Source organism: Argentina silus, assembly GCF_951799395.1.
Source record: "Argentina silus genome assembly, chromosome: 7".
NCBI classification, from domain to species: Eukaryota; Metazoa; Chordata; class Actinopteri; order Argentiniformes; family Argentinidae; genus Argentina; species Argentina silus.
In genome coordinates this window covers 8,507,370-8,527,948 of record NC_139661.1, presented here as the reverse complement: position 1 = coordinate 8,527,948, position 20,579 = coordinate 8,507,370, and the positions used below count along the sequence as shown (strand labels likewise).

At 44.8% G+C, this 20,579-nt stretch overlaps 1 protein-coding gene across 1 annotated transcript in view; it reads left to right on the top strand.

The window, feature by feature from the left end:
* Window positions 1-20,348, top strand: part of dtx1 (deltex 1, E3 ubiquitin ligase) — a 36,923-nt gene extending 16,575 nt beyond the window's left edge. Inside the window, exons 3-10 of the mRNA XM_083674165.1 lie at window positions 3,319-4,063; window positions 12,037-12,098; window positions 12,357-12,518; window positions 13,938-13,999; window positions 14,131-14,289; window positions 14,634-14,795; window positions 15,711-15,800; window positions 15,935-20,348. Of these exons, the coding sequence (XP_083530291.1) occupies window positions 3,319-4,063; window positions 12,037-12,098; window positions 12,357-12,518; window positions 13,938-13,999; window positions 14,131-14,289; window positions 14,634-14,795; window positions 15,711-15,800; window positions 15,935-16,159 (1,667 nt within the window). The 3' untranslated portion in view covers window positions 16,160-20,348. The remainder of the gene's footprint in view (window positions 1-3,318; window positions 4,064-12,036; window positions 12,099-12,356; window positions 12,519-13,937; window positions 14,000-14,130; window positions 14,290-14,633; window positions 14,796-15,710; window positions 15,801-15,934) is intronic.
* The last annotated feature ends 231 nt before the right edge of the window (window positions 20,349-20,579 follow it).

Below are 20,579 nucleotides of genomic sequence, written 5' to 3'. Positions count from 1 at the left end.
AATTTTTCAATGTTTTTTGTTCGATCCATTCAGGTATTACCTGTGCTATACTACATCACTTGTGCGTCATTGACAATCCAGAACATTACTTCGAGGGCGTCGTTATAAGATCCCCTGGGTGGGCAGTGAAACCCCAGAGCCAGAAGGGACACATCAATAACCCAAATGGACAGATTTGGACAGGATTTACTGCTATTGAAGACTGTTAATAGGTTACTACTACTACCTACTAGTGGTGGCTGGTGGAGGTAGAAATCAGAAGATGAATCACAAGTGTTTGATACCATTCTTCATTCCGTTCCATGCATTACAATGAGCCCGTCCTACGATTTCTACCCCCACCAGCCTCCCTTGCTATAGAGGTAATCCTTAGCTAGGGATTTGCTCCATGTGTTCTGTTCACCATTTGTGTACGGTCTTCGAAGAGTTATGCTTTTATGATGATTTGAACTGCACTGAAGATGATGTAACTGTCCCTGTTTTGATGTGGGATCAGCAAACACCTATGACAAGAGTCAGAATAGCAACAACTGGGCCAAGCTGTACTAAGACTTGAGCTCACATGACACCAGAATTTATGAAATTGCTTATTCTTTCACTTTCGGGGAAGCTTGGACTGTATTATCTGGGGGGCTATCGAGAATGAAGAATGTACTGTAGTATGTCCTCCCATTTTAGGAAAGACAAGAACAAGTGAATCAGACAGACCTTTCCTCCGTTGAAGACAAAAACAAAGCCATTAAAAATACATCACCCAGAGAGATGAACTCTCACAGAGAACAGATTGCAGGAAGTTCCATAGCTCCAGAATGAGGGTCCAGCTTAGCTCACCCTGAAATCACCTCGCCATGTGTGACATAGGGTTAGAATCCCACAGTGAAGGCTGACACAGTAATACATCACACAGCCACCATTCACCCAAAGGGATTGGAGGCGTGTTGGGCAAGGACAGCTGGAGGATGTCATGTGGTGGGGGGAGACAGGACGAGGGAGGGGAGGAGATACTCTGAGTGGGAGGGGGGACAGGGGGTGACCGCTTCCAAAGGCACATAGGGTCAGACAGGAAGTGACCACTCTCTCTCTTAGCTTCCTGTCAGGAAGAGCATGGAGGGTCGCATAGAAGAGCTTCAACAATTCTGCCTCTGCCTTTTGGCAGGAGCAGTTCTATATACACACGTAAATGAGAGCAGGAGACAGACATACTGTATGAGAGGTTCTGTGAGGAGGTCCTTCGTGCCTTTTGTGTGTGTGTGTGTGTGTGTGTGTGTGTGTGTGTGTGTGTGTGTGTGTGTGTGTGTGTGTGTGTGTGTGTGTGTGTGTGTGTGTGTGTGTGTGTGTGTGTGTGTCCTTTGCGCCGTGTGTGAAAGGAACTTCCTGTTTGGAGCCATGTGATTCCTGCACTGCTCTGACCTCTGCACTGTCCCTGAGGCCCTAATATGAATACTAGACCGGATTTACTGTACTCACTCATCTGGAGAGTTGCCGTTTGGCATTAATAGGCATTTTTTTAAAATATGACATCATTAGGTTTATAAACAGGTTAACGGTCCACAATAGGGGTAATATAGTCAAAAGTTGATGCTAGTTTAGTGCTGGATCGTTCGTCATGAAAGTGTAACTGGCCTGCGCTATATCTTGTTGACTGTAATTACCTGTACCAAAGAAACATGATTCCCAATCCACCCACCATTTGAGCCATTCACCATTTATAGGCCATATTTTAGCCGTGTATGTCCTGTACATTAGCTTCCATTAGAAACCCAGTAATAATCAACAGAATTACAAGGCTCTTAATGGGAGATATTGTTTATCTTTCCACGCCAGAGTTGTGAAACAACATTTCTGCACGGCAGATAAAAAGTCTCCACGCACAATCAAATATTTATAAGGGAAGTGTTAACTTACCGTTTAACAAGACTGTGGCGCTGTACATCCATTGATTGAGCCTGCACACAGCCTTACAGAGAGAGAGAGAGAGAGAGTTCATCTATAGCATACTAATGTATATGGTATCCCACAGGAGAGAACACTAAGTGATGAAAGCCTGCTCTGTAGGGACTATACCATTACAGTGCACCATCTCCTTCCCCCAACCCCCCACCTGAGAATCAGTATAGGCTGGAGTAAATCAACAAGATGGATGAGTGAAAGTGAATCAGTGAAGCTGAGAGGGAGCTCATGAAGCATTGAGCAGATGCAGCAGTGAGTGAGGCTGTTAGCCCATGAGGTTATGGCTGAGTTAGTGAATGGGTGAGTTTCTACAAACACCAGACATTTGCGGCAGTTGAATGACGGAGAAAGAGAGAGAGGGAGATACCTCTGGAGTGTATGGATGAAAGTCAATGAATACACCACTGAGGCAGGAAGTGAGTGAGTGAATGAGTGATGACTGACTGAGGTGGTGAGTGAGAGAGGCAGCTGACTCTCTGAACAGTAGACTGTGTGTGTGTGTGTCTGTGTCTGTGTCTGTGTGTCTGTCTGTGTGTCTGTGTGTGTGTGCAGAGGTTCTCAGCAGCTCCAAATGAAATTAGCCGCCAAGCCAAGTCCTTTAGCACAGTTTGCGGCAGGGATTCAAGGTCAGTGCTGCTGATTCTGCTGATGCGTTTTATTCTCTGGAGCCAGTCGTGGGGCTGTATGACTGGGGGGTTTACCACTACCACCCCCCCCCACCACCACCACTCCCATCCGCACCCCCTCTTCATCCCCCACCACACACACGCACACACATGTCTTTTCCATTATCACCCTGGTGCTCCCCTGCAAGGGAGAGTGCATTTACCCGTTAAATTAAAAAGGGGAAGGGTGGTGGTCCTCGCCGGAATGCCTGGATACCCTTGCTGGCGTGCAGCAGGGAGATGGATGGGCTGAGGTGTCCTGATTTCCCATGTGACCACTGTAATTGTGTTCTAATGGAGGTGGGGGTTGAGTGCCCATCAGCTGAGGGGCAGAGGTTCAGTGCCACCACACACCCCCCCACCCCACCCTCCCATACAGAACACAGACCTGTAGATGAAGAGGTTATATGGCATCATAAAGTTGTGAGCTTCCTGTAGTTTCGTCAACAAGCTTCATCCACCGGCCATAGAAATGGACAGACTCTCAATTTCAAATCCTGAAATGTTCCCTATGTTCGTTAGCTGATATTTGAACATGCTTGTCCGCTTCAGATTCAATTAGTCGCCTATTTGATCACAGGATTGTGAGCTGCAGTAAAAGGGTCTGTGGTCTCAGTAAGTGTCACATGAATCACCTACGATGGACGCATCGTTCCTCCTCCTCTGACCTCTCCTCTTTCCTCCCTCTCCTCTCTCTCCTCAGGCACCATGAGGCCGGTCCACAGGAACTTCTACGAGCCGTCGTCCGCCCCGGGGAAGGGCGTGGTGTGGGAGTGGGAGAACGACAGCGGCTCGTGGACGCCCTACGACATGGAGATCTGTGTGACCATCCAGAACGCCTACGAGAAGCAGCACCCCTGGCTGGACCTGACTTCTCTGGGCTTCTGCTACCTCATCGACTTCAACAGCATGGCGCAGACCAACCGGCAGAGTCAGCGCAAACGGCGCCTGCGCAGACGCATGGACCTGGCCTACCCTCTCATCATGGGCTCCATCCCCAAGTCCCAGTCCTGGCCCGTAGGCGCCAGCTCTGGCCAGCCCTGCTCCTGCCAGCAGTGCATCCTGGTCAACAGCACGCGGGCCGCTTCGAACGCCATCCTGGCCTCTCAGCGCCGTAAGCTGTACGGAGCAGCCGCGGGGGCCCCCGGGGCCACAGGTACTCTCTCGGTGGTACGGCAGAGCAACACCTTTGCCGGAACATCCCTCTGTTTCCCGTCCTCCGGCGCCGTTGGGAGCAACAATAACAACATAAGCGCGGGAGGTGGCCATGCCAAAGCTGAACAGGTGCAGTCGCCCCTGTCCAGTGCCAACTTCCCCTGTTCCCCTGCGTTGTCCTCCCTTCCGCCCTCCCACCCGCACGGCCTCACCATCAACGGGCAGAACAACCTGAACCGGCCGGGCACCCAGCGCATTTCCATGGGCACTGCCAGAGGAGCCATCCCACCAGGGTATTTATGCCGACTACAGTGATTTTAGATTTTCATGACAGTATATGACACTTTTTCCACAACAAAACCATGTCACTCTTATGTGTGCACAACATACAGCACACATGGCGGTGACATAACCGAAGCATCAGAATCAGAATCAGAATTATTTTATTTGGCCAAGTATATTTGCACATACAGGAAATTGACTTGGTGAGGTTGGTGCATGGGACATAAAAAACAATATAAAACCCCCCCCAAAAAAAACAATATATAAGCAAATATTCACAAAAAATTTACAAAATAGCAAAATATGTACAAAATAGAACAATAGAACATAGAACAATAAAACAATAACATGGTCACTCTGATCATGTTAGTAGTCCTGACACACACACACACACACACACCATCTTACTCTGTCTGTCTGCTGTGCCGTAAAGCTTCACAATGCCTCAGCGTCTTATGTATGTACAGTATGTGTCTGGTGCATTGTGTTGCATCACAGTTGTGTCTCTCCTCTCTCTCTCTCTCTCTCTCTCTCTCTCTCTCTCTCTCCTCTCTCTCACTCCTCTCTCACCCTCTCTCTTCCTCTCTGTTCTCTGTCTGCTGATTTACTGCATCTCTTGTTAACTGGGTGATCAATGGCTCTGCAGAGGGAGCTCCAGGTCCTGGCTGCACTGACAGTTCTACTGCTCCAGCTGCCTCTCTAGCTGCCTCTCTCCCTGGGAACTGTTCCCTTCTGCTGCCTATTTGCATCGTAGCATGGCTGTCCTGGATAATAAGCTTACATTTGCCTCAATGGGAGCTGAATAGCTGGTTTTTTTTAGAGGCCTGGTGTCTCTAATTTTAGCCAGTTCATTTAAATGACTGGTTATGTTAGCAATGTGAGCACTGTATGCGTGCGCTTTTGAAGACTGGTGTGTGTGTGTGCTTTATTGTGTGTGTGTGTGTGTGTGTGCGTGCGTGTGTGTGTGAAACTGTGCTCCCTGGTAGCTGTGGAAACCCATTTGCCATGGAGGCAGAGATACACTGGGGAGAGATGAATAATGGATCAAGGAAAAATGGGAGCTTCTGCAGAGCGATCTGACCTGAGAGCGATTCAGTGAAGGGAACTGAAGAAAAGTAGTGTCTAGAGCTGTAACCGATACCTCAGTCCCTATCCTGCTTTCTTTACTAAAATAAACCCTCTGGTGATCTGATTTGATTCCATTTCTCTCTCATTGCTCATGGGGAGAGACACAGTTATGTTTCAATATGGCTGTCCTTCAACAAGGCACACACTTTACTGTTTGAATGTAAAATAATATATATCGAGAGCTTGGACACCAAAGGGCCTTTGTGGCCTTTTCCAAATTTTTACAGGAGAGCCAAAACAAAACATTGATTCTGAGCCGATTGTATTGTGATGAGTGTTTGTTTATACATTTTGTTTCAATGCAGTTAAGGATCTTAGTTAGATCCTTTCACCATACGACAGATCTCATCAAGAGCTTTCTATTTATATCATTTTGGCCCAAAATGTCACTTAGGCCCTTTGCACGCCAAGCCCTCGGTTTGATGTTGGCACCTCCTGGCAGGGGTGTCACCCCATCGCCAGGCAAACAGATTAGTATGAGTATGGTGTGCCCTATTACCACGTGCCCCGTTCGACGTTCAGAGATTACAGCATTACCCAAAATCACAATTTTTTTGACATGTTACATTTATCATAAATGATCATTAACTATCATAAAGTTTTTCATGGTGGGTGAATTAGATGGATCAAACCACATGAGATGCGCAATTCATTTAGCCTCATTTATTCGTTTGAAAGAAACCCAAATTGGACAGTAGAAAGAATGTAAACACAAACCAATAACTGAGCATCAATTTGGTCATATGCATTTTAGCTTTACCTGAGGAAATAATGTAGCCTATCAGGAGGGTATTCTAAACCTCCACAGGTGCTCTTGGAGTAGGGGAATCGTATAATAATGTGCGTCATTAATCAAACGTGAGCAGAACTAATTTGTGTGTAAATCGTTCTTATGTGCAATTACGCAAACATTTCCAAATGGGTTATTATAGCTTACTATATGCCTACTTTGTGGGAATCGTCATTGAGCATGAATTTGACAGTGGTTTCAGTTTTGAATTACACAATAGGGCCTATCTATACAAAGTATTCAGCATGTTGATAAATGAGGCCCACTGAACATCACCATTATCCAAAACAGGGTACTGCACTGTGGATTTCAACATAACTAATCTTTATTTAGATGGCCTTAGAACATGAAATAAAAACAGCAATGCGTGTTTGACCCTGATGAAGGCACAAACCAATATGTATTTTGTTGTTATGATATAAATAATTAAGTATGAAATATTGTTTTTAAATAACCCTGACTCAGAAGGATTTTGCTTCTTAAAGGAGCACGGCGCAAGTTTGTTGGAAATCAGCCACGTCTGGCCACCGTGGCCAAATTCAGCATCCTCCCTAATAATAGTACAACCCCCCGAAATGGACTTGCTGTGTTGGACATTGGCTGTTGTGTTTCTGCATGAGTGCACAATTCAAAGAGGCAGCCACCAGAGACAGAAAGGTGAAAGTCCACTCCCCGAGAACACCCCTGGCAGTAACATGTTGATATGCAAACAGAGTGACGGGGAGGACACTCCATTTTAGGAAGCACTTTTTCCGGACCAAAACAGTGTTTGTAAATGAAATATTTCTTTCAAGGGATCTCATTCCCGGATTGCTGCCAATTAAACATAGTCATAACAACCATTAGAAAGCTTTTAGAAAGCTTGAATATTCCCTACTGGACCTTTAAGTAAAGAAGTAGAATATCAATGTTTCTACATTTCTAAATGGCTCTATTTAGGCAGAGTGTATAGGCTAGAAATATTGCCCATTCCTACAGTAGATAGCTTTATACAGACCTTGTAAATAAAAAATGTGGGTAATGCGGTTCTGTGCACAGAGATAGGCACTCTGTCCTCTAAAATAGGTTGAATAGTAATTCGCTGAGATGTTCTGGTAACAAGATAGCCCACGCTCAAAAAGGCCCACGATGTCATCTCTGAACGTTGAAGTGGCACAATCGGTAATAGGCCACACGCTGTAAACTTTTTGTGTGCATGTGTATGTGTACAGTGCCTTCGGAAAGTATTCAGACCCCTTCACTTTTTCCACATTTTGTGTTATAGACTCAATTTAAAATGGATTAAATTAAAAGAATTTGGCACCAATCCACACACAATACAATACACAATACACAATCCACACACAAATCGAAAACAGGTTTTTCGAAATTTCAGTAAATATAGAAAAATATTGAAATACCTCATGTACATAAGTATTCAGACCCTTTGCTATGACACTCTTAAAATGAGCTAAAATGCAAAAATGTCATCAACAAATCACTCAATAAGTTGAATTGAGTCCATCTTAATGCAAGGATAATAGTTCATGTAATTTTGGAATTAATATCTTAGGGTCTCTGATTTGCATAGGAATCAATTACACACTGTGTGGATCAGGTTTTCATTACAAACTGAGCAAATGGAGAGGAACAAAACTGCTCAGGAATGCGACCCTGAGGCCATTTTAAATTGAGTCTATAACACAACAAAATGTGGAAAAAGTGAAGTCTGAATACTTTCCGAAGAGTGTGTGTGTGTGTGTGTGTGTAAGACTGAAAGGAAGAGAGCTGGATCTGCAGTGAGTTCTCTAGAATCAGGGGGGTTGAGTGGAAGAAGTGCTTATTTCTCATCTCAGTGTGCAGTGGGTGGAGAGCTTGTGGGATAACACTGAGAGAAAGAGAACGACAGAACGCGACAGGGGTGAGTCGGAGTACAGCCGTTCCCAGGCGAGTGGCAGTACATACACAGGATGTGTGGTTAGCACACAGGAGAACACACAAGCTAACACACTCACACAGACAACACAGATAACACATGCACACCCGTACACATTCCCACAAGTGCATTGCAGACAAACAGTAAAACCCACACAGAATAAAAACATTTGATCAAGTCTGTTTTTCCCACACCCACACTCTGATATAGCTTATTTTTATAAGCCCCATTACTATGGAAAAACAAAACTATGTTTTCTGTGCCGGTTTCCAAACATGCCCAGAGAGCATGGTACAAAATATCTGTAAAAAATAAATAAAAAATCATTGGTATTTTTTGTCTTACTGATATTAGTCATTAGTCAGTCATTCTCCATAACTCCTACACAGAAGTATAATGCTGTGCCCTGCACATCTGTGTATGATGAATTTCACATATGCTCACAAATGATACACACACACACACACACACACACACACACACACACACATTGCACACATCACCAGTGATGAAGAATGCAGTTGAAATCATGAGCTCTTGACCATAAGTAGATGGTTCTACTGAGGTAGTGGAGGGGTTCAGTTTCACACTGCTCTTTGAGCAGCACTGTTGTGTTGTGAAGTATGATTATCAAACGATTACAAAGGAGCTCCACCTGCTGGTCCGTCTTGACATGCCACACTGTTTCCTCTCATGGTTATCTACCTGTGCCTCCTACCATACATTTACCCACGCTGGTCTTTATTTTAAGCTCTACTGTACCTTAATCAGAAATTACTCAACACCTTTAGGAAAATAGTATTTTCTTCGCAAACCCAAAATCTAATATGATCCTCTACCTTGATTTCTAGTGCTCTCTGTTGGCTTCAGGCAGCTAGCACGTTATTGTTGGATATCATTGCAACAGAACCAAGCCACTTCCTCAAAACAACTTCCTCCTTTCACTTCCCTATTGAAGAGCACAAAAAAAGTGTGATACTTTTGCTGTCTTGGTACAAGAAATGTACATTTTACTTGCATTGTGTAGCGAGTAAAGATGGACACGGATGAGGAGGAGGAGGAGGAGGCAGGGTAAGAGAGGTCCTTTCTTCTTCTGATGAGGATAATGAGGCAGTGAATGGTAGTTGCCTGTGCAGTTCTTCTCTGCCCTGTGTGGTTTGTTTACATGCTCATGTCTCCTTGTGTTAAGTGATTATTAAGGGTGCTGTTGGCCTGTGTTCATAGTGGAGTGCTATCTGATGAGAGCAGGGGAGGCAGGGATTACAAGTGCTATGTTTACTGGACTGCTGTACTGCTCTCCAGTGGAGCTCACCATTAGATATAATTAAAGCTGAAATAACTGAATAAATCACAAAGGAGGACCAAACTGATGCAATTTAGAGGTGCTCTGTGTCATTATTGCTTATTTTCAGTTTTTTGGGGGGTGCTTTGTATGTGCATAACTCCTGTTATCCTCCCCTGGGCATTGCCCGGGGCAGGGTCTGCCTTGCTCTCCCCACATCAATATGCGATTAAGCACTTTTGGAGTTTTCTCTCCCCCTCTCTCCTGTCTTTATGGTGCATGATAAACAGATGAGGAGATACTGTACAATTCCTCCGTCAGCACTTCTCTAACTGGGCCTAATTTGGTTTCTGTATCTGGAGAGAATCGCATTGCTCTCAGCCTGATTAAGTCCTGCTCAATTCAAGCCTGAGAGTCAGTCAGGGAGAGAGGGACTGAGCAGGAGGAGCGGAGGAGGGGTGGAGAGGACGTTGGGAAGTGAGCAGAGGATAAAGAGAGTGATACGGTTTGACAGAGCGAAAGAGATGAAAAGGTGACTGGACCCGTGGAATGTGCTTGAAAGTAATACTCCCCCTCCCCCCCCTCTATGGTAGCTTACACTGATAAGAGCTCGACATCCATCAAGGATCGAATCTGATGACCAGCCGACACAACCTGTTATGACACCTTCTAAAGACACCTTATAAACATACTCAGCAGCCTAGAGCCCAAACTCCCCGTCGGCCCCTGCCGACTGTATAACTGACCAATGAGATGATAGGAGTGAGTGTGAGAGGCTTAGGTGTGAGTACTTCTGCCCTGCATGGTGTCTGTCCAGCTGTGGGACTTGTGACCAGGTGCCAGGCCAGAGGTAAAGGAGGGATGTGGGTAAGTGGATGTTGGCCAGTGATCACGTGAGCCCCAGACTTAGCTGCAAGGAAGGATGAGGTCTCCAGAGACAGCCCTTTCTCTGAAACAGGTCAATGATTTAGAGCTTAGCAGGGCACACAGGTAGAGGCACAGCATTAGGCTTCACATATATAGCATACTGTAAGCAGAAAACTCTTGCAAAGCAGAAGGAGAATGCTCGTGATTGCAGCTTCCCATATATTGAAATGGAATGTGGCAACACACTCTGTTGCTCTAAGGTTGCATAGTTTGTGTGCAACAATAGTATATGCTGTGGTATGTTGATGCTGTTAGAATTGAAATTAAATACAGTACGGTGTCCTTAAATAGCAATGAATGTATATTAAGCAACTTATGCTTCAAAAGGCTATATTACACATTCACAGTGTGTGTGAGAAAGAGAGCAAGAGCGAGAGAGAGAGAGAAAGGCTCTACTTATAAGATGTCCTTTTGTTTCTCCTGATGGGAATCAGTTGTTTGAACGCTCTCCATGAAAAGGCTGAATTATACATGTGTTTCTAGACGAAAGTAGTAAACCATCTTGCTCGCGGCACACTTGATTTGATTTGCGATAAGTACATGTTTAAATAAGAGCAGGAATTCTCCCTGAGGGAAACACCTAATTTATTTTCTTGGAGAACACTCGATTGTCTGCTTGAGCTGATGTGCCTCTTTGATACATTATGTTAGTGAATGGCACTGTTGTTCTTGTAAGATTAGGCATAGGCCAATTTTCCCCCACGGTAATATTTCAGGACTATGCCCTTTCCTGACTATTGATGGGCCTCGCATGCACATAACTGTCCGACAGGCAGTATATTACCCAGCTGACCTCTCTCTGGGTACAGTTTCACACCCAGGCACCTCATATCTATATTCCTCTATTCTATAGCCTGCATATCTCTGGTTCCCCTGAGAGTGGAGATAAGACATCAAAACCAGCGTGTCCACATGGGTCTTTGTTATTTATGTGGAGCTCATTGAAGGGCTCCCCTGGCACAGGAACAGAGGGCATCACTGATATCAAAGCAGCCTCTCGTTAGGGATTTGTGAGGTGCTGAAAAGCTATTGGACTACGGTCTAGGACACTCTGCCTGTGCAAAGAAAGAGAGACATGAAGAGGTGTGTGATTAAAAAGGAGCAAACACAGTCGGGGCCAGGTCCTAAGATAGCCTGATGTCACAGTTGTGGGTAGCAAGTGGTAATGAGGAGCCTCTAAGCAACTAATAACACAACCATCTGACTGTAGATGATTCTGTGACACAAACCTACAGTACATGAATCTGTCACAAAGATATTGAGGCTGTGTTTGCAATGTTTATCGAAATCAAGCACATAGCTGTTGTGCATATTCAGTGTAAAGAGTCAAGGATGCTGCGCTCCTCCTGTTCATTGCAATCTGTTGTGAGAGAGTGTGTGAACTGTTTGTTGTCCTCACCATCACTGAAGATCAAGTGTCCTTTAATCTGCAGAGTGCTCATAGAGCAGCAGTAGCCTAAGCTAGCCTAGCCTGCGGTCTCCTAACCCCAACCGTGGCCCCACCCCCTTATAGATGACCTTTCACTGCAACACTGGAGGTGGGGGGTGGGGGTGAGCTGAGGCTTTGTTCTCTGAAACACAAATGACCGACGTAGGCACTTACACGCGCTCACGACCCAAGTGTTTTGTGCTCAGCTATGTATCGCTTCCTGTTTAAGGGTGGCGTTTGAGTGTAAACACGTTAGGTGTTTTTGTCTCTTTGTGTGGAGGGTGCGTGAGATTTCTCTCTCTCTCTCGAGTGCCATTTTCAATCATGCAGTCCTGTTGTTTGTGTTTGTGGTGCAGTATACGTGATGATGACTCAGTTGCACTGTGGTGACATTATGTTACTATGGTGACATACTTGCATGTTATTTTGTGGTGTTCTGATTACTGTATTTATTTTTTTACAATGCCGATAGCATATTTCAACTCTTTTTTTTTTCAACTTTTTTCTCCATAGGGTCCCTGCCCTCCCTGTGAAGAACCTGACTGGCTCTGGACCTGTTCACCCTGCACTAGCAGGTAACAAAGTGATGTTGTCATTTCCAAGTTAAGAGTTAACAAAATGTTCAACCTGTTTTCTGCCAACAGCTGTAATGGAAAATGAACTTTGGTTTGACACAGAAAAAGTTTCCATCTTCCGCTTGCAATGATTGGACACGGTGTTTCAACCCACAGTTTCTTATCAACTCTTTATCATCTTGTATTCATCATCATCATCATCATCCTGATCCAGAGTTGCTGTCCTTCCCTATCTCTGTGTGTTTGTTAATGTGCCAGGTATGACAGGGATCCTGATGTGTGCGGCTGGGCTGCCTGTGTGTTTGACCCGGGCCCCTAAACCCATCCTGCACCCTCCGCCCATCAACAAGAGTGACATGAAGCCTGTGCCGGGGGTCAACGGTAGCCGCCGTAAGACCAAGAAGAAGCATCTGAGGAGAGGTATGGAGGGGGGGAGGGGCTCATTGGGAGAATGTAGCGGGAGGGGGGAGGCCCTGTGATGTAATGTGAAAGTGATTCTACACAGTACACAGGCAGCAGACAGGACACTGAATGCTTGCTCTGAATCAGAGAGGGACAGGAGGGCTCATCCTATACACATTGCATGGGCTTTAGACCACAGTGAGATTAACAGAGGCATTTCCAACCGATCATAATCAAGAGAAAACAATTGTCCTAAACTGAGTTGATGAGGTTCCCGTGTTGAGTTGTGTGGCTTTTGTTGAAATAGCGCCAGGTCGATGGATGCCGTGGAAACCACAGCGGTCCCGGGGGAGTCTTTGTCCTAATTGATCAGTGAGGCTGTGGGTTTTCCAGCCCTGCACCACACTGGTCCATCCAGACGCCCCCCTCCCTCCCTCCCTCCCTCCCTCCCTCCATCCATTCCTCCCTGCAGAGCCAGCCGCACTCACATACAGGCAGGGGAGCTGGGACGGGATGACACCATGGATTGATAAATGGGTTGCAGCCAAATGTGCCTGCACTGATGCAGCATAGCCCCCACAGAGGGAGGGAGAGTGGGAGAGATTTGGGGTTATCCTGTTCCGGCTGCCGCTCCAAATGAGGCCAGAGAGGCCTTTGATCCAGCTAATGAAGCCATCAAACAGCAACGGCGGAAAAAATGCATAATTCAGTCCCCTCCTTTTCGCTGTCTCTCTCTTTTTCTATTTGTCACTCTATTCAGTCTCTCACTCTCTCTTTCTCTCTTTCTCTTCCTTTCTCTCTCTCTCTCTCGCTCTCTCTTTCTCTCTCTCTCTCTTTCTCTCTTTCTGTTCTTCAAATAAACAAACAAAAGCGTTGGGGGAAGTGCACACGTCTATAAGCGTATTAGAGGTGTAAGCTGTGGTCGCACTCTCCGTTGTACGAGCCTGGTCTCATAGTGGGATTATCGGAGTGTGCGGGGATGTCTCATTGTTATGTGTCAGTTTGAAGGTGACCTCCTCTTGAGCGTCACACACTGTATACACACACACACATGCACACGCACACGCATACACACGCACATGCACACGCACACACACACACACAGACACACACACACACACACACACACACACTCTCTCTTCCTGGATTGGTCTCATCAGATTCAAGTAGTGCTGCAGTCCCAGTGTACTTTAGACCAGAGGAGTCATTGGGTTGCTCATTGTTGAAATAGACAGCACGCACTTATGCAAATCTCTTGATTATTCTTGAGTGTTCAAAGATCTTCCTACGTGTTGTTTTTTCCCCTCATATGCAGGATTTTCTCATATGCAGCAAGAGCATTTCATTGACTGTGTGTGTGTGTCCATGTTTGTGTGTATTTGTTTTTGGGTTTGATTTTCCTTTGATCCAAACCCAGTGCTTTCTATCTTTTTCTAGGGAAAAACCCAGAGGACGTGGTGCGGAGATACACTGAGAAGATTAAAGTAGTCCCTGATGAGGTAAGTCCTGCTGTGAGACACGCACGCACACACACACACATACAGTGTGAAATCGGTATATTGTTCAGTGTGACATTGCCGTTCGATACAGTGCGTACTAAAGCCTAACTGGTGCCCACTCACTCTCTCAGGACTGTACCATCTGCATGGAGAGGCTGGTGATGTCATCGGGCTATGAGGGCGTCCTGCAGCACAAGGGGATAAAGCCAGAGCTGGTGGGCAAGCTTGGCAAGTGTGGGCACATGTACCATCTGCTGTGCCTGGTGGCCATGTACAACAATGGTAATAAGGTGAGAAAAGGGATACGTGCCAGAGCTTGTTATGGTATGACTTGTTATGATTGGATTAGATATGATTAGATTTAGATCTACGTAATTAATCCTGGATAAGGCCTGAATCTGTTTTCTTTAATCAAGAACAAGAAACGTGATTTCATGATCAGTTGGGGTTTTTTTAATGATTCATCTGTAACTGAATCCTTTTGAAGAGATGATTCAGGTCAGCCACGTTTCAAGCCAAGTCCATGAAACCAAATTGTCATTAGTCCTGATTACAATTCAATCAAGTCCAGATGTAGTCTTTTTCTGGGTCTGTGAAACTTTTAATTATATCAGATAATTGTCTCCTTATCCAGGATGGCAGTCTGCAGTGCCCAACATGTAAGGCTATCTATGGGGAGAAAACAGGTACACAGCCTCCTGGGAAGATGGAGTACCACGTCATCCCCCACTGTCTGCCCGGCTACCCAGAGGCCAAGACCATCCGCATAGTCTACGACATTCCTGCTGGCATCCAGGTCAGCACTGGCCACCTTCATATCCTTCATACTTACTGAGTCTAACCATCTACTGGCTCCTCTGTAGATCTGTGTAGTCCTCCAACCGTGGTGCTAAGACTGGCGTACCTGACATAAGGAGCATCAAGGGGGTTTTTGATGACGTGTTTTGTGTTGCTGAGGGGGGGAGGAGTGTTCCAAAGCAGCAACTGCATCATCGTGAAGAGACAGCACGATTCACTTCTTCTACTTGCAGGCAAGCAGGCAGTCAGGCAGGCTGGAAAGAGGCAGTCAGGAGGAGGGGGGGGGGGTGGAAAGGAGAGAGCTGCATATTTCATCTTGACTGCAGAGCTGAGCTTTAATAGAGTCAATAAACTGACCTTTATACCAGAAGAGCAGGCTTAGTCTCCCTGGGGAGAGAGGCTGGGTCGGTCTGTCCCTTCAGCACTGCAGCACAGCATGGCACAGAGTTCCATCCCTCCACTCTAACCCCTCACACTCCACTGTAAACATCCACACTGACAGCTTTTACTCCGTGTAGCAAAGTCATGATGCTGCACAGTAATGAACAAACCTGTTTCATGTCGTATAGTAGAGAAAGGGGAGCCTATAGTATGACATGTCAACACATGAGATGAGCATTGCACAGCACAGCATGATGGTGCCCAGTATAGTATGCTTTAGTGCAACTGGAATAAAGAACTAGAAATGTGCAGGTTTTATTTTTGGTTACCTATAGTAGCTCCAACTCACTGACTGCTAAAAATGAATGCTTTGACAGAGTACAAAAAAGACCACCACAATTTGCTGACTAATACTCTACTAATAGAGGCAAGTCCCAGGGGGTACATTTGACATTTTCCCTACGTTTTAATGTTCATTGAACCAGAAAGAGAAGGGATTGTGATTGTTTTCGTTTGTTTCTGTTTTCACCAGACAACAGAGCATCCCAACCCAGGGAAGAAGTTCAGTGCTAGGGGCTTCCCGCGGCACTGCTACCTCCCAGACAACGACAAGGGTAGGAAGGTAAGACTCACCGCGTGAGGGAACGCAGACTACAAAATGCGTAATGCGTAATGCCTCCTCGGCTGAAAACTAGAAAGGATGACAGCGCTCGGAGCTGCTGTATCTCACCGACCTGTCGTTCCCTGTCTTCCCAGGTCCTGAAGCTCCTGATCATGGCCTGGGACCGCCGGCTCATCTTCACCATCGGCACGTCCAGCACCACAGGCGAGGTCGATACGGTGGTGTGGAACGAGGTCCACCACAAGACAGAGTTTGGCTCCAACCTGACGGGCCATGGCTACCCCGACCCCAAGTACCTGGACAACGTGCTGACAGAGCTGTCCGCCCAGGGGGTGGGAGAGGAGAACCTGAAGGACTGAGGAGGGTGGGGGGGTCAGAGAGGCCACCGAGGAGCACCAACCATAACCCCCCCCTCCCTCTCCCAGAGAGGGGGCATCCGCATGAGGGGTCAACATGCAGCTGAGCTGTCATATTCTCCCCACATTCAAAACAGACCTGAACACCCTAAGATCTGTGGGCTCATAAGAGCAAAGGAAATATTGCAAATGACATGTTAAAATGGTCAACGTCATAATTTAATGATACTGTTATTTGCATTTACCCAAACATAAAACATTTCCGACTGCTGTCTTTTTGTCCATGCCTTGAGCATGTGTATCCTTGCCAAATTTTTCGACCTAATAGGGTAAAGGAATGTAGAGACGAGATAAAAAGCTGATCTCAATGTGTTTGGGCTCGTGTGGGACGAGTGAGCTGTTTATCAGTTCTTTTCAGCCATGATACTGGATCTCATCCTCTGTGCTGAGGAGACTTTGATGAGGGTTCCATGGCTTTACAGGAGTTCCCTGTAAATGCTCACCCCCAAACCTAGAGTTAAACGTTGCGTTTGAATGCCGACCGCATATCTTCGACTTTTGCAAAGACAGTTGGCTAGGGCTCTAGAAGTCAATTCCAATCTGTTCTAGTTTTATGAAATGTTTATCTATAAAAGAGTAGGGAAATGTGTTGTCAAGTGTTGTTGGTTTTGTGTAGAAATCTTCAGAAGAATTTCAATATGCAGAATTTAATCAAAAAAAGAAAAAAAAAAGAAATTGTTGACTTTTCCTAGACCTATGACTAGTCTATGACTCAAATTCAGACCAAATCTACCCAGTTCAAGTTGTTGTGGAATGCAAAACTGTGATTGCTGTTGAGAAGCTACTTGAGGCTCATGTGGATTTGAAAGAACTGCCTTTAGTCATGTTTTAGATTGGTGTTATGCATCATTTATGTCTGTATATCTAAGTGGAAGGGATAGTCATGTGACTACTCTTAGGAGGGAGAGGGCATCTCTGATAGACTACACAGTGCCCTCTCACGGCACTTGACGCCATTGGCCAACCAGTGTGTAGAATCCAGGTTTATACTGCATGCACCAGGTGACAGAGAGACAGTTGGAGGATATGAGGATTTAGGTACAGTAAATGTCTATTTAATGGGATACCTGAGAGGGTGTCTGGAGGTCAACCTGTCATAGGTTAAACATCTTACCGACCAGTTAGATGCCTGTAAGAGCTGAGGCAGTCAAGCAGGACTCTCTACACTCCAAGGTTAAACCCATTTGTTTTAGTGACACATTGATGACCCCTGACCTCTGTCGTCCTCCCTGTGGAGGAGAGCGAGGTGTTGGCTTGATCCATCACACCCACAGCACATGTGCGTACTTGCGTGTGTGTGCGTGTGTGTGCGTGTGTGTGTGTGTGTGTGTGTGTGTGTGTGTGTGTGCTGGGATGTTAATAAGTCCTTGAACAGAAAAGCAGAACATGCTTCTGAGAGAGCGCTGTCCTCCTGAGAGAATGATGTCCTCGTCAGAGAACGACTCTCTCTCTCTCTCTCTCTCTCTCCCTCTCTCATTGGAGATTCATCATAGGCAGAGCTGCCCTCACACATGCCTGTGATGTATGAGCCTCTGGTGTAGTCCTCCTCTGCAGCAGTCAGTCAGTCAGTCAGGGCATGGACCTCTGCTGCCTTCTGGTGCAGCAGTGGACAGATCCTCCTCACTGTCTGATCTATCTGAAGGTCCTTAGGTTTGATCCTGATGTTTGGGCCACTGCCTCCCCCAATTCCTTCCTCAGCAGCAGACAGGCTCTTTGTCGGAGCACTCTGATTTTTGCTCAACAGTGTGGGATGTTGCACTGGGACGTTCTGCTCCCTTTGCTCCTCCCCCTCCCCACATATTCTATTCCCGTCAGCTGAAGAGTTCTTGAAGGTCTTAGTTGGATGACAGTTCTTATGTTGTTTTTTTTAGAGAACAGTTGAAGGCTTCGTAATTATCTCCTCTGGAGAAATCTGATCAATTTGAATTTCTGGTGATGTTGGTAATCCAAGACAGATTCATATTGAGGTTGATGGTGTGTGTGCCACCCACTGCTGTGGGTTTGATCCTTTAAATGCTTTTGAATTTTTTGGACTGAATCATAGTCTTCCGTAGCACTTTGAGGCAGCAGTTTTCTTTAATCAATCCTTTCATTTTAGGAAGATGAAGATGTCTTTAAATGTATTGGCTACAATATCTGCTGTTTTTTTATGTTCATGTTTATAAACTGTCTTGTAATGCTTAAAAAAATATCTATATCTATACATTTGCAGATGTGATATACCTTTAAATTTAAACTCAATTTGAGTCATATGGTGTAAGTTTAATTTATTTTTATACTCTTCTATATATGAAAATATACACTCACATCTACGCCCACATATCTATACACACAGGCACATATTAACATGAATACATAAAATCTGGCAAAGATTCATTTGTCAGTATGTCAGGGACTGTTGAAATATGTATGACATGTTATGAACGTCTTATATTACCAGTAGTCTTAGTGTTAACTGCTGTCGTTACCTTAATGTAGAATCTGTGTAGTTGATCCCCTGAGGGATTCCAATAAGTACAGTAAGTCTTTCTTTATCATTCGTTATAGGGGGTGATTGGCAGCATGACGTTGGCCAGCCCCCAGTTGGGCCATTTACCCGTTTTCACATTGTGGCACCCATAGGAGGATTCCGTCTATCCTACCACAAGCTTGTGAGAATCAAAACAACAGTCACTTAGCCTGTTTCATTGCAACTTTTCTTTCGATTTTCTTTTTTTATATATATTTTTGTCACTCTCTTAAATGGGAAAACAGGAAAGAAATGCTTCCAATCGTATCAGGGAATTTTCCATTTTAAGTGAGGCTCATTGAAGATTGAATGGAGATGTACATATAAAAAAATGTTTGCTTGATCAATTTTTCATGTGTCCCTGTACTCAAACTGATGTGATGTGTTAGTAAAGAAGAGAATACTCATGGTGCAGGCCTCCTTGGCTTTTCAGGTGTGTACATACAGTATACCTTCAGGAGAGTTTGTGTATGGGTTTATGGCAAACATTAGATGTTTTTTGTCTGGTTTTAGAAAGAGGAATTGCGTTTCAATGCAATTATGCAAGAAATTAAAATGTATGTTATGTGTAGCACGAAGGATCAGTTCTGAGGATTTGAGAATAGATGTTTTTTTCTTCAGTAAGGGGTGTCTACCTCTCAGATTTGTATCCAATGGGGATAATGATCCATGGGTGTTGTTTAAGTGTTCAATATCGGAAAACATAAACATATATTTTTTATGTCTTTTTAAAAGATTGATTTTCCTCAATTAAACATTCATATAACATTACAGTAATTTAGATACAGTACATTCCATACGATTTTCCATAGCCTATTTCGTCACCGCATAAGACATGGGGTAAAACGGACTTGTTACGATAAAACAGGATGTCTTTTCCCATTTGGAGTTTGTTGTAATGTTGATAATCTCCACTGCATACTTATCTTTCTACAATATACAGTACGCCCCCAACAATTTGTGTGTGTGTGTGTGTGTGCGTGTGCGTGTGCGTGCGTACATGCGAGTGTGTTTGGTTTTGTATATAACCAAAAGACAGAAATAACAGATTATGGGAGTTGCATCCCCTGTTGACACAATAATGTTTTCATGGAACTACATGTTACCTATGATGTGAGCAAGTCTGCTGACAATACAAAGCTATTGAGTCATTAGAAATGTCATCCAAGTGTATCCTCCTTTGAGTAGCAGTGTGGACTGCCCCATACTCTATCGTTTGGTTGATTTTCTCCTAAGAGTGTTTGGTTTAGAGATGAGGATGGGTTAGCGCTTTGCTGCTTCTCTCTCTTTTTTGTTTCATTCATATGAGCTAATCTTTTGCATTGGAAGTGCCCATTTTTTTACTGACAAAATGTCAAAGTTATGTGAATATGTTTTAACTCTCGTTTCTCATCATAAGCAACTACTACACATTGCTATTTTTAAAAAAATTGTTCACAAAGAGAAAATGGAGATAGTACATAGATTACAAAAAAATAAAGGCACGATTTAGAGAGAGACATTGATAAAACAATAAAGGGCTTCTTAATCTATCAGTCTTTATTGAATTGTAATGACATTGTTGCATGTTTGTGTGTTTCTTGTGAAAAAATAAATGTGCCCTCAACGGGGTAGTTTGTTTGACCTTTTTTCTCCTCTTGTTTCTTCCCCTTGCCGACATGTCCTCCTTCCTTTAGCTCTTCCATTTCCCTTTCCTTAGGCAGCTCTGTGCTCTGAGCCTCGTTATGTGGATATAAATGAGCTTTTCTGGAGCTGAGGAGTGCAGTGGAAACAGTTCTCAGCGGCAGTAAATTTGCTTTATGGTCATTTTCTGTCACTGGCTGCTGAATGTTGGTGCTATGAGAGAGAGATGGG